Genomic DNA, 13,584 nt, shown 5'->3' with positions numbered 1-13,584 from the left:
TGTAATTAATGATGATTGTATAAGACTATATTTGTGCGTGTGTGTGTATATATATATATATATATATATATATATATATATATATATATATATATATATATATATATATATATATATATATATATATATATATATATGTGTGTGTGTGTGTGTGTGTGTGTGTGTGTGTGTGTGTGTGTGTATATATATATATATATATATATGTATATATGTATATGTATATATGTATATATATATGTATATATGTATATGTATATATGTATATATATATGTATATATGTATGTATATATATATATATATATATATATATATATATATATATATATATGTATATATATATATATATATATATATATATATATATGTATATATATATATATATGTGTGTATATATATATATATGTATATATATATATATATATATGTATATATATATATATATGTGTGTATATATATATATATGTATATATATATATATATATATATATATATATATATATATATATATATATATATATATATGTATATAAGATCTGTGGCAGTCTTTAGTTACAGGAAAATTATTTATGGCTCTTGTGTGATTCAACCCGATTTGAATTTGGGGCTGTAACACCCCAGAGCTAATTATTTTTATATATATTATTTTATTTATGTTATATCAATGACTTTACTTCTATTAATGAACAAAATGTGGTGCTTTTTAACCATTTATAGTTCATGAAACAATTTTGTGATCCGCATATTTAAACAATTGGTGATTGGGGCAGACTTTAATGAGCATGTAGGTGAAGGGAACAGAGGTGATGAGGAGGTGATGGTAGGTATGACCTTAAGGAGAGGAATGTGGAAGGGCAGATGGTGGTTGATTTTGATAAAAGGATGGAAATGGCAGTGGAAAAAACTTATTTTAAGAAGAAGGAGGAGCATAGGGTGACGTATAAAAATGGAGGAAGGTGCACACAGGTGGATTATGTTCTATGCAGGAGATGCAACCTGAAAGAGATTCAGAGACTGTAAGGTTTTGGCAGGGGACAGTGTAGCTAGACAGCATTGAATGGTGGTCTGTAGGATGGCTATGGAGGTGAAGAAGAAGAGGAGGAGAGTGAAGACTAAATGAAGTATTAAAGGGTGGAAACTGAAGGAGGAAGACTAGTGTGAGGTTCAGGGAGGAGGTCAGACAGGGGATCAGTGGTGGTGAAGAGGTGATTGGGCAACTACTGCAGAAGTGATAAGGGAGGCAGCTAGAAATGTACTTGATGTGACATCTGGAAATAGTGATGAGAAAAGTAGGCAGGAGTACAAGGAGATGCAGCAGCAGGCAAAGAGGGATGTGTGCGAAAGGCATATGAGGTGTTGTATGAGAAGTTGGAAACTAAGGATGGAGAAATGGATTTGTATCAATTGGCCAGGCAGAGGGACCGAGCTGGGAAGGATGTGCTACAAGTTAGAGCAATAAAGGATGAAGATAGAAATGTGTTGACTAGTGAGGAAATTGTGATTAGAAGATAGAGGGAGTTTTTTGAGCAGCTGATGAATGAGGAAAATGAGAGAGAGAGAAGGTTGGATGGTGTGGAAGCAAGATGTGGATAGGATTAGTAAGGAGGAAGTGAGAGCAGCGATTATAAAAAGTGGAAAGTTGGTAGGACCAGATGACATTCCAACAGAAGCGTGGAGATGTTTAGGTGAGATGGCAGTGGAGTATTTAACAAGATTGTTTACCAGGACTCTGGAAGGTGAGAGGATGCCTGAGGAATGGAGAAGGTGTGCTGGTACCGATTTTTAAGAATAAGGGAGATGTGCAGACCTGCAGTAACTACAGGGGAATAAAGGTGATATTATGAAGTTATGGGAAAGAGTAGTGGAAGCCAGGCTGAGAGAAGAGGTGACCATCTGTGAGCAACAGTATGGTTTCATGCCGAGGAAGATGCATTATTTGCTTTGAGAATGTTGATGGAAGTATAGAGAAGGTCAGAAGGAGTTGCATTGTGTATTTGTGGATTTAAAGAAAGCGTACGACAGGGTGCCGAGAGAGGAGTTGTGGTATTGTATGAGGAAGTCAGGTGTGTCAGAGAAGTATGTGAGGGTGGTGCAGGACATGTATGAGGACAGTGTGACAGCAGTGAAGTGTGCAGTAGAAACGACAGACTGGTTCAAAGTGGAGGTTGGACTGCATCAAAGATCATCTCTGAGCCCTTTCCTGTTTGCAGTGGTGATGGACAGGTTAACGGACGAGGTCAGACAGGAGTCTCTATGGACTATGATGTTTGCGGATGATATTGTGATTTGTGGTGAGAGTGGTGAGCAGGTTGAGAAGAGCCTGGAGAGCTGGAGGTATGTGCTGGAGAGAAGGGGTATAAAAGTCATATAAAATATGTGTATATATATTTGTGTATAAAAGAGGAGTAAGACAGAGTTCATGTGTTTGAATGAGAGGGAGGGCAGTGAAGTGGTGCGGTTGCAGAGAGAAGAGGTGGAGAAGGTGGAGGAGTTCAGGTACCTGGGGTCAACAGTGCAAAGTAATGGAGAGTGTGTTAGAGAAGTGTAGAAAAGAGTGCAGGCAGGGTGGAGTAGGTGGAGAAGAGTGACAGGAGTGATTTGTGATAGAAGGGTATCTGCAAGAGTGAAAGGGAAAGTTTATAAGACTGTGGTAAGACCTGTGATGACAGGAGGTGGACCTGGAGGTAGCAGAGCTGAAGATGTTGAGGTTTTCATTCGGAGTGATGAGGATGGACAGGATTAGAAATTAGTTTATTATAGAAAGCGCATGAAGGACGTTTTGGAGACAAGGTGGGGGAGGCGCAATTGAAATGGTTTGGACATGTGCAGAGGGACATGGGGTATATCGGTAGGAGAATGCTGAGGATGGAGTCACCAGGAGGGAGGAAAAGAGGAAGTCCAAAGAGGAGGTTTATGGAGGTGGTGAGGGAAGATATGCAGGTGATTGGGTTAAAAGAGACAGATGTAGAGGACAGAGTAGTATTGAGACAGATGATCCGCTGTGGTGACCCCTAATGTGAGAAGCCAAAAGAAGAAGAAAAAGATTCAAATTCTTGATATAACTTGCGTTAAAAACAGCCAATCAGTCGTTTCTTTACCAGCATTGTTTAAAAAAAAAAAAACAAGAAACCAGTAAATGCAAAGTCCTATCTCTTAAAGACTTTGACCATATCAGTGCTTTGGGGAGTGGGACCCAAGGAATCATCGCCACTCAGCTTTCCACTTTGGAGAACCTTTACAATAAACACTGTCTGCAAAGGGCATTATCAAAGATACCTCTCAAACCAACCATGGACTATTCACCCTTCTCCAATCGGGCAGATGCTACAGGTGCCTCAGAGCCGCACAAACAGACTAAACAATAGCTTTTTTCCTGTGGTTGTTACTGCACTGAACAGCTGATCCATACACTATTGTGACTGTGTCTTTTGTACTGCTTATCCACTACACATTTGAATTCTTCTCCTTTGCAACATCCATAACTCACATCTGCACTACTGTACATTCCACCCATATTTATCCTGTATATACTGTATCATACATACATTCATACTTGTACACATCTAAATCATGTTATTTGAGTATATTATCCTCTGACATGTATGTCTATGCATAATCTTTGCACAGTATTTGTATATTGTATATTACTATACAGTATATACTGTATTATTATTACCTACTGCACATTCTGTACATTAACAACCCGTATATACAGACCATATACCCTATTTATCTTATTGTTATTTATTGTAAACAGGCCAATTATGCCCTTCTGGTTAGGTGCTAATTGTATTTTAATTGGCTGTGTATATGTACCTTGCACAATGACAATAAAGTTGACTCTATTGTAATCTAATCTTTACAAGCTGCACATCAACTACTCTAAAATATATTTTCAATTTTAATTTCTATAGTTTTGTTTATTAAGAATATATACTAAAATGGTTGCTGAAATGTGAGGGGGTACTCACTTTTGTGAGATATTGTATATTTATTATACTATACATATATACTTTATGTATAAGACCATATGCTTACTTAATTAAGCCACAAGCACAATGCTACTCCTCCTCTCGAGTATATTATTTTCGAAAACATGGTCTGGGCTGAACTATTTTACTTGTACAACAGTTTTTTTTGCCAATAATTACAATCATTTTCATTTATTGAATAAATGACACTTTTTTATAGTTTATAGTTAGAGCTGTGAAATGTCCAAATGACAGGTACTGTTATCACCTGCATTACAGCAGAGATCATAGCTGTTCACTCACCACCCTCACACACACACACACACACACACACACACACACACACACACACACACACACACACACACACACACACATATACACACTTACTGAGAAAACCAATAAAAACACAACCAAAACTCTTTTAAATTTTAGTAAAACATCACCACATCACTAATGATAAGAATAAGTTTGTTAAACAATATGTTTCAAAAAATTATTTTATTATTAGATTGTGTAGTGAGTCTGCCATGTACAGCTCTGTGAATGAGCTGTTATTATTGAAATAATAATAATTTATTATAAATGATAAAAGCACTGATATATAGTCAGTCATTCATGTTATAGCTACTTTACACTAATTTATACGATGGTCTGTCTTATTCTCGATTCAGATTTTTTTTTGTAATGTGTTTATTTAAACTGTAATATTGCGATTATTGCCTTATGGGGCAAGTGGTAGCTGTTTCGGGTTTAAACCACAGCATCACCAAGCTGCCACTCTTGGGTCCTTGCTTGGGCACTGCATAATGATGGCACTGCATGATATTGAGTATGATTTTGAGCAGGCAGATTTTTAGATCCAACAACTTATTTAAAAAATCACCAATGAAGATGTACAAAGTCAATATATTGCACTGCAAACCTCAATGACCGCTTTAACTTGGTATAAGAAGCATAACCCATGTTTATTTATAGTTATAATCAATATACATCATTCTAAAGCATGACCTGGACGCACAACCATCACAGTTATCAATTACTCCATGCACACCTGCTGACCAATCAGATCCCGGCATTCATCTGCGTATTAATCTATATCAGTGATTCGCTTTAAAGCCGGAGCTACTGTCAGAGCTCATAAACTACTTTCTATAACACAAATTATCTCAGTAATCGAAATAATTTTTGTGCAAAAATATTAATGGCTTTACAAATGCGCAAAACTCGTAGTAGTGTTATACAAGAAAGAGAAAAGTCTGTGGCTGTGTGTGTGTGTGTGTGTGTGTGTGTGTGTGTGTGTGTGTTACTGTGCCGCCCCCTGCTGGTTTTTAGAGGTTCTGCAGAAGCGCTGAGTCGCTTTCTCTCTCTCTCTCTCACACACACACACACACACACACACTCAGTGGGCGACTTTCTCACTACCGCAGCTCGTTATGCCGCTGAATCAACCGGAGCTCTAACCACGACACCAGCGCGTAATGACGGAGAGAACCGCCGGAGCGACGCTGGTTTGCGATCAGAATGAAGCGCTGTTAGAAATAACCCGAGTCCTGCCTCGTGACATGTCAGGAGCGCCTTTCCATCTTTCGGAGCCCAGAGCCTTCATCCCTCCGCTCGGATGCTGATGGTGGTAGCGCAGCCTGCGTGATTTCCTGCTGGTAAGGTGATTCGCGAGCGGCTCGTTTTCTTTTCTTTTCTTTTTTTTTTTTTTTTGTATTTTATTTTAATTTTTCAGAGGCCGAGGTCTCCAACGCTATAATGGCCGTGATGCTCTATAATGCGATGCAACGCAATAACACTGCCGTATAATGACGTAATAATAACACCAGTTGGCTCGCGCGTTAGAATTTTGTCTTCCCGATCTCGCTTTTTTCGAGCAAATATAAGAAGAAAACGAGGCACCGGATTGGTGACACAGGCGCAGGGAAAACGGACGCGTCGTCAACCGTGGAGAATTAGTGTGTGTTTTCATGCTGTCATGGCTCAAAGAGAAAGAGGGAGAGAGTGATGGAGAGATAGGGATGCCGAGTGGATGAAGGTTTCTCTTCAGACGGTAAAGCGCGATGTCATTGCCGCGGATTGGAGGTGCGGCTTTTACAACCGCCTGTTTTAGAGACATATATTTATTTATTTTTTCTTTGTTTTCTTTTTCTTTTTCATTTACTATACTATCAGCATCTGCATAAATAAAAACCCTAATAAAGCATGCTGAGGTCGCACTGAATTACTGTGAAGCACAAGTCGTTATGCGGTAATGATCTCAGTGTGTAATTCACACTCAGCAAACGATGCGTATGACATAATGGTGTGAGGCAGAGCTCCCATTCGCTGCTCCTCAGAGTGGAGTGGAGACCAACACACTGCTTTTCATCTACATTGCTTGTGCTTACACTAATAATAATAATAATTATTATTATTATCATCATCATCATCATAATAATGCCCTTCTTCAGAGGTCTCTGGTTTACTTCAGCTGCACTAAATTGGCCCAGGTGTGTATATGTGTGTGTGTGTGTGTGTGTGTGTGTGTGTGTGTGTGTGTGTGTGTGTGTGTGCGTGTGTGGGCTCACCGTACCCTTTCTTGGACATGCTGGCATCTCATCGAGAGTGTAATTCCACTTTACACCCAGTTCTTATAAAATTAATAATTAATAATTATAATAATAATACTTCATGTCCTTGTTCATATCCTCAGGGTTCTCTGGTTTCCTCCGACCATCCAAGAAATGGATTAATTGTCTGCCTTTGTGTGTGTGTGTGTGTGTGTGTGTGTGTGTGTGTGTGTGTGTGTGTGTGCATAGTGCCATGTAGGTGTACCCATGCCTAGGGTTGCCCAGATAAAATCTCGATCTCTCGTGACCCTGACTAGGATAAAGCATATACTGAAGAGGAATCAATAATATTAATTATAATTCTGTATGTCCTTCTCTGGTTTCACTCGAGCTTTTGAGAACATGAGCGTATAAACCGGCTGTCTCGGTGTGAATGTGTGTATGTTTGTGCATGGTAGCATTGCCTAGATTTACACTCAATCAGTGTTTACTTATCACAGTCAGGAGTGTTGATTGAAGATAAATCAATATTGATAACATTTGTAATAATACCCATGGTGTTTGTTCATCTCCTGATGGTTTTCTGGTGTCCTCTGAACATCTAAGAACAGATGAAGAGGTACTAGCTGCCTAGGAGTTTGTGTGTGTGTGTGTGTGTGTGTGTGTGTGTGTGTGTGTGTGTGTGTGTGTGTGTGTGTGTGTGTGTGTTTTCAGGGCCTGCCCATAGTCCCCAGAATAGGGTCCAGATCCACAGTGACCCTGATTAAGTGGGTCACTACATGAACAGATAAATGAATAATGTCATTTATATCATTATTCATATATTTATGCAGTGTAAGCATTTCTATTGCAAACAGATCAAATGTTTGAATTAATGTTTAAATAAGTGCAATATTAACACCCTAAATTCCTATTTTATCATTTCGCACGATTTTCACAATATTATTCAGTTTCTAATCTGGACTGGTGAACTGATCCTGGTTAAACAAATGCCTTTTAAAGTTCCCGTTAAAAAGTGTTAAAGCTCTCGAATTTTTTTTAAATTCTAGACCTTGTAGTCATAGCAACTAAAAGCTCTTATGAACACGCTGAAAAAATAAATCTTATACAGACTCACTGTCAGCTTTTTTTAAAATGGTTTTCCCACAGCAATCCATTGATTCTGGCTTTTACACTGACTGAAGGGTCCATACTATGTTTTCTGTTTATCATTAAAGAGTCAATTTGGCAGCCTCTGTAAGAATGCTGCCTTTGCACACCGAGGTTACATCCAGAGTCATTATTATAGGAGTTAAACTGTTCTTTTGTCAAAAAACACCATACGCTAACACCATTTATTGACTTAACACCATATAAGACAAATTATACATATAATCTGTTTATAACTGCCTTTTTAAGTATTCTTCCAAATATTTATCCTTCTCAATTTTGATTATATTTTATTTTATTTTACAGGAACATCCCCATTTTTCTTCCTTTTAGCTGAAATTCAGCCCAACCGACAGGTGACGAGAGAATGATTTACTTCACACATTTACTTACACTTAATTATTTCTATATATACTATATGAACAAAACTATTGGGACACTTTTCCACCTATATATAATTCCTCCCCGAACTGTTACCACAACCCTAGAGAAATACAATTGTATAGAATGTCTTTGGATGCAGTAGCATTACATTTTCCCTTCACTTGAACTACGAGACCCAAACCTGTTCCAGAAAGACAAGATTTCTGTAAAGCGATCGTCATGAAGATATGCTTTACGTGGGTTGGAGTGAAAGATCTTGAGTGGCCTGCTATAGAGCTCTGACCTTAACCCTATTGATCACCCTTGGGAGGAATTTGAATGCTGCACCCCAGGCCTCCTCCCCTACATCACTACTTAGGATTACATATCCCCTTGTGGCTGAATGAGCACAAATCTCCACATAACACTGCAAAATCTACTGGGGCATCTTCCCAGAGGTTATTATAACAGCGAATCGGGACTAAATGTGGGATGGGATGTTAAAAAAGCACATACAAATCTTATTGTCAGGTGTCCACAAACGTTTGTCCATATAGTGTATGCACAACATGCTGTATGAAAGCTTTATTATGTCTGAAATTAGGTTGTAATTAGAAACAGAACTATTTTACTATAGCAGCTGTAAAAGTGTAGAAATCATGAACTTTTCTAACCACTGTGGCACTGATTTTTGAAAAATATATATTTACTTGAAAATGCTTTAAACTCTGTAATGACAGATATTCAATATGTACAAAATAAAGTGTTTCTATGCCATTCATTTCGAGAATCAATAGTGATTTGATGATTGAAAAAAAGTTGTTAAAACATCTGTGTTTGTACTGTTTAGAATGATTGAGGAGGCCAGCAAGAGCAGCAAGGTCACAGTGGAGAAGAGACAGCTCTTCATGGAAATGAGTAAGTTAACGCTTGTTATATAATATAATATAATATAATATAATATAATATAATATAATATAATATAATATAATATAATATAATATAATATTTTGACACACTCTTAAGACATAATTACACACAGACATATACTGACACAGGATAAACCTAATTTTCTTGTATAACAGAGCAGTTGCTTTTATAATCTGTTCTTTGAATAATAAAAAGATGATATTAAATATACACTCACGTTATCATTAGCGTTAGCACCAATCATCCATTCACTTGACAGCAGCACAATCCATACAATCATGCAGATGCTGTACAATAAGTTTCAATTGATGTTTATATTAAACATAAGAATGAGTTGTTGGTGATTTTGTTGACCTCTTTATCAAGGATCTCCTTGACAGTCACATGGTTGTTGAATTCAAACTGTTTGATCGCACAACATTCCACTACATTTTATAGTGGGAGACAGAAAAGTCCAGTTCTGCTGACTGAAATGCTGTGATGATGGGAGAGGTAAAAAAAAAAAGAATAGTCAGACTTGTTCGAGGTGACTGAAAGATTACCGTAACTCAAATAACAACTCCGTACAACCGTTTTGAGCAGAAATGCGTGTTAGAATGAACAATAATCGAATCTCTGTATCTGTATGGCCGCGATTTTACGCATAGTGCTGCTGCCATATGATTGACTGACTGAATAATTACAGTACATGAATGTGCAGGTGTAAAAGTGTTCCTATTAGAACTACTACAGATATAAATGAATGAATGGATGACTGCAATACTGCTAAAAACAGTGCCTTTGGTAAAATCAGTAAATCAACTTAAAATCAAATGAATTGCTTTGCTTTAACCAGGAGCTCAGAACTTTGATGTAATCCGTCTGTCAACGTATAGGACGGCGTGCAAGCTACGGTTTGTTCAGAAAAGATGCAACCGTAAGTTAAACTTTCTTTCTTTTGTACTTTAATTAGCTTTATTATATTGTACTTCATATCAGCTATAGATTTTTTTTTTTTCTTGTTTGTTTCTCTAAGAATAAAATGTAAAGAAAATGATGAAATCATGGATATATATGTTCAAATAAAGGCCTTTTATATCATTCACAATGAACGATTAGTGCTGACTGCTGCAAACACGTTTTCTTCTCAGTTCTCTTATCTGCTTTCTCCTTTTACAGTTCACCTGGTGGACGTGTGGAACATGATCGAGGCGTTTCGTGACAACGGGCTCAGTACTCTAGACCACAATGCGGAGATAAACGTGTCACGTTTGGAGACCATCCTCTCCTCCATTTTCTACCAGCTGAACAAGCGCCTGCCTACCACCCACCAGATCAACGTGGAGCAGTCCATTGGCCTGCTACTCAACTTCATGGTGGCTACCTATGACAGGTGCAAGATGGCATGTGGTAACTCAGTTCCCGGTGCCATGTGGTGCACCATCAGTTACTGTATATTGAAACAGTTTCACCTCATCTACAAAGCGATGTGAATTTATCAAAATGTAGCTCTTCCTGTATGGCTTTTATATACTAAAGGTAACAAAATTGTACTTTCCTTATTACTGGACCATTCAGGATATATATTTTGGAGCTTTTAGTACAAAAGCACTTGTGAAAGTGAGTGATATAATCTTGTGAATATTTCTTTATACATATTTTTACTAACATAATTAGACATGAAGGACAATTAATTGTACTTGTAAAGCTTTAGAACTTTCCCCAGTAAAAAAAAAAAGAATACATACTAAAGGTACAACATATGTACCCTTGGTGGTTTGACCCTAGTGACAAAGAGAAGAACATGTTGGTACTTTTATTTCTAAAAGCATAGCTGCAGCCTAAGACACTGGATTCAGTTTATGGAGCACCTCTAAACAAGCATAAATACACTATATCGACAAAAGTGGACCCCTGACCATAAAGTCATATGTTCTTTTTGAACATCCTTTTCCACTTTTAGTACTCATTTGCTCATATAATTCCCTTCACTCTAAAGCAGGCCATTTAAGATCTTTTACTCCAAACATGATAGATAGATAGATAGATAGATAGATAGATAGATAGATAGATAGATAGATAGATAGATAGATAGATAGATAGATAGATAGATAGATAGATAGATAGATAGATAGATTGATAGATCGATCGATCAGTAGCAGCTTGGTGGTGGTGGGATTTGAACTTGTGACCAAAGTCCAATGCCTTAACCACTGAGCTTCAACCTCCCAGTAGTAGTTCATGGCTAAGCTTTACTGACCCAGAAGAGTGTAACATTCTCTAACTCATCTGTTTATGTTGCAGCGAAGGCCACGGAAAGCTCACAGTATTTGCCATGAAGTCAATGCTGGCAACCATGTGTGGAGGGAAAATTGTCGATAAATTACGTTGTAAGTACAGTACACTATATTCAGTATTTCCAAGCCTGGTATTTTTTAAAATAAATGTATTTTACGCCTCCTGTTTAGCGGAAAATATGTTCTTTGTAGAACTTGATTTATTTTTTTCATTGTGCATGAAATCCATCATTTTGTATTCCAATCATTATTTGTTTGATCATAAGTGGCACAATAGAAGGTTTGCTGCCCTCTTGTGTATTTTTATGAAAGTATTTTATTATTAGAAATATAAACAGTGCACTTAGCGGTATGCGTTCATACTCATGAATGAAAACATAAATCAGTCAAATTTGAGTGTATTTATTTATTTATTATTTTAGTTTTTGTGTACTTATTAGCAAGGCTTTTAGAGTCGTAAGCATCCGTGTCCATGTAGTTGCAATAACTAAACACCTTGTGGTGCTGTTTCCTTTAACCAAAAAGTGTTTTTGTGTGACAAAATGATCTGCTCATATTTTCTGGTATAAACTGCAGCCTGTTCCTGATCTCTCTTCTCAGATATTTTTTCTCAGATATCAGACTCCAGTGGGACGATGGTGTTTGCTAAGTTTGACCAATTTCTCCGTGAGGTCCTAAAGCTACCTACGGCTGTGTTTGAGGGTCCTTCATTTGGTTACACAGAGCACTCAGTGAGAACATGTTTCCCTCAGCAGGTGAGGGTCTCTCCTGCTCACCACCCTTAATGTTATATTATTGATCTACACTGATATTGCACCTCACAACTGACTTTGAGTGTTTTACCTTTGTTTTGCCAGAAGAAGATACTGTTGAATACCTTCCTGGACATCATGATGGCTGATCCTCCCCCGCAGTGCCTCGTTTGGCTACCTCTCATGCACCGACTGGCCAATGTAGAGAATGGTAGTGCTAGTATTGGTTTCCATTAGAGATGCAATCGAATGCAAATACATTCATTGATATGAACAGATTGTGTTTTAAGCAGATACAGATGTGAATACAGATTTTGGTCTGTCTTCATTGGTCTGTCTTCAAACTGACACTAACACTGTTTTATCAAATACAATAAAAATATACTTCTATAAAAATTGGCAAAACATGACAAAAAGTTCTTGACTTTTATGAATTTGAATAAAGTTTGATTTTTGATTAGTTTTCTTTTTTTCCCAAATCTCTCTTTTTACTGCACAGCAGAGCTGCTGTACACACAGGGCAGCAAATCACTGCAAAATAAATAGAATTAATTATTTAAGTGTGGTTCTAGAATGGTCATTATATTGTTTCTTATTACTATTAAATGACAACCTTACAATAAACTCATACAGATGTTGAAATGCCATTAAAATGACCTCAGCAGTAGCAGTGTATCCCAGCTTTCATAGATGTTTTAAAGGTAAGGAGTTAGATTCTGATAATAAGTATTTGTGTTATATTTTTGGAATGAAAAAACAACTGAGGCACTTTTGATACAAGATACAGAAAATGGCACTGGTATTAATTTCCTGGTCATTCTGTGAAAATGAAAGTGGATTAATTTCAGCTTCCTGCTGCTTTTTGTTGCTACACATGGACTTTTTAATAGATTTCCTCTCTCTCTCTCTCTCTCTCTCTCTCTCTCTCTCTCTCTCTCTCTCTCTCTCTCTCTCTCTCTCTCTCTCTCTCACACTCTCTCTTATTCACTTTCTCTTTCTTTCTTTATTCTGCTTCTCTTTTTTCCTTTAGTCTTCCATCCGGTGGAATGCTCCTATTGCCGGAGCGAGAGCATGATGGGTTTTCGCTATAGATGTCAGCAGTGCCACGGCTACCAGCTTTGCCAGAACTGCTTCTGGCGCGGCCATGCCAACGGTCCCCATAGCAACCAGCATCAGATGAAGGAGCACTCCTCATGGGTATGCAGAATGTTCTGAGGCTGTCTACTTCTATACTCCAAAAAAAACAAAAAAAAAAACAGATGCTGTTTAAACATACAACTAGTTAAAATTAAAAATTAAAAAAAAGAATGAAATGAAATGAAAAAATACACCCTCTATTGTTCAATTCTATTGCTATATATACCAAGAAATACAAAAAAACCATCTGTTCCTTAGAAGCTCTTTTTGATAAAATTTAAATTAGATAAATACAACTTCATATAAACAACAGCGCATAACATTGTGTCATTATTTATTTTACAAAAATAAAACCAAAATGAAAAAGCCATGTTTAAAAAAATAAGTACATCTTTTACTGCTTTCATGGGTTTTAGGAGACTAAGGAACAGTCAGGTGCTGCTAATTTAATAC

At 37.2% G+C, this 13,584-nt stretch overlaps 1 protein-coding gene across 3 annotated transcripts in view; it reads left to right on the top strand.

Moving 5' to 3' along the window:
* Positions 1-5,493: 5,493 nt before the first annotated feature.
* Positions 5,494-13,584, top strand: part of dtnbb (dystrobrevin, beta b) — a 30,897-nt gene continuing 22,806 nt past the window's right edge. For 2 of the 3 annotated variants that reach the window (XM_083543682.1, XM_083543680.1), the window contains exons 1-9: positions 5,494-5,630; positions 7,980-8,029; positions 8,887-8,954; positions 9,802-9,882; positions 10,125-10,338; positions 11,250-11,335; positions 11,843-11,997; positions 12,100-12,205; positions 13,025-13,191. In XM_083543682.1, the coding sequence (XP_083399808.1) occupies positions 8,888-8,954; positions 9,802-9,882; positions 10,125-10,338; positions 11,250-11,335; positions 11,843-11,997; positions 12,100-12,205; positions 13,025-13,191 (876 nt within the window). In that variant the 5' untranslated portion in view covers positions 5,494-5,630; positions 7,980-8,029; position 8,887. The remainder of the gene's footprint in view (positions 5,631-7,979; positions 8,030-8,886; positions 8,955-9,801; positions 9,883-10,124; positions 10,339-11,249; positions 11,336-11,842; positions 11,998-12,099; positions 12,206-13,024; positions 13,192-13,584) is intronic. The other variant, XM_083543681.1, reaches the window with a different exon arrangement.

Source organism: Silurus aristotelis (genome assembly GCF_946808225.1).
Source record: "Silurus aristotelis genome assembly, chromosome: 6".
NCBI lineage: Eukaryota > Metazoa > Chordata > Actinopteri > Siluriformes > Siluridae > Silurus > Silurus aristotelis.
Note: the sequence above shows the minus strand (reverse complement) of the source record. Positions and strands in the feature narration are given on the sequence as shown.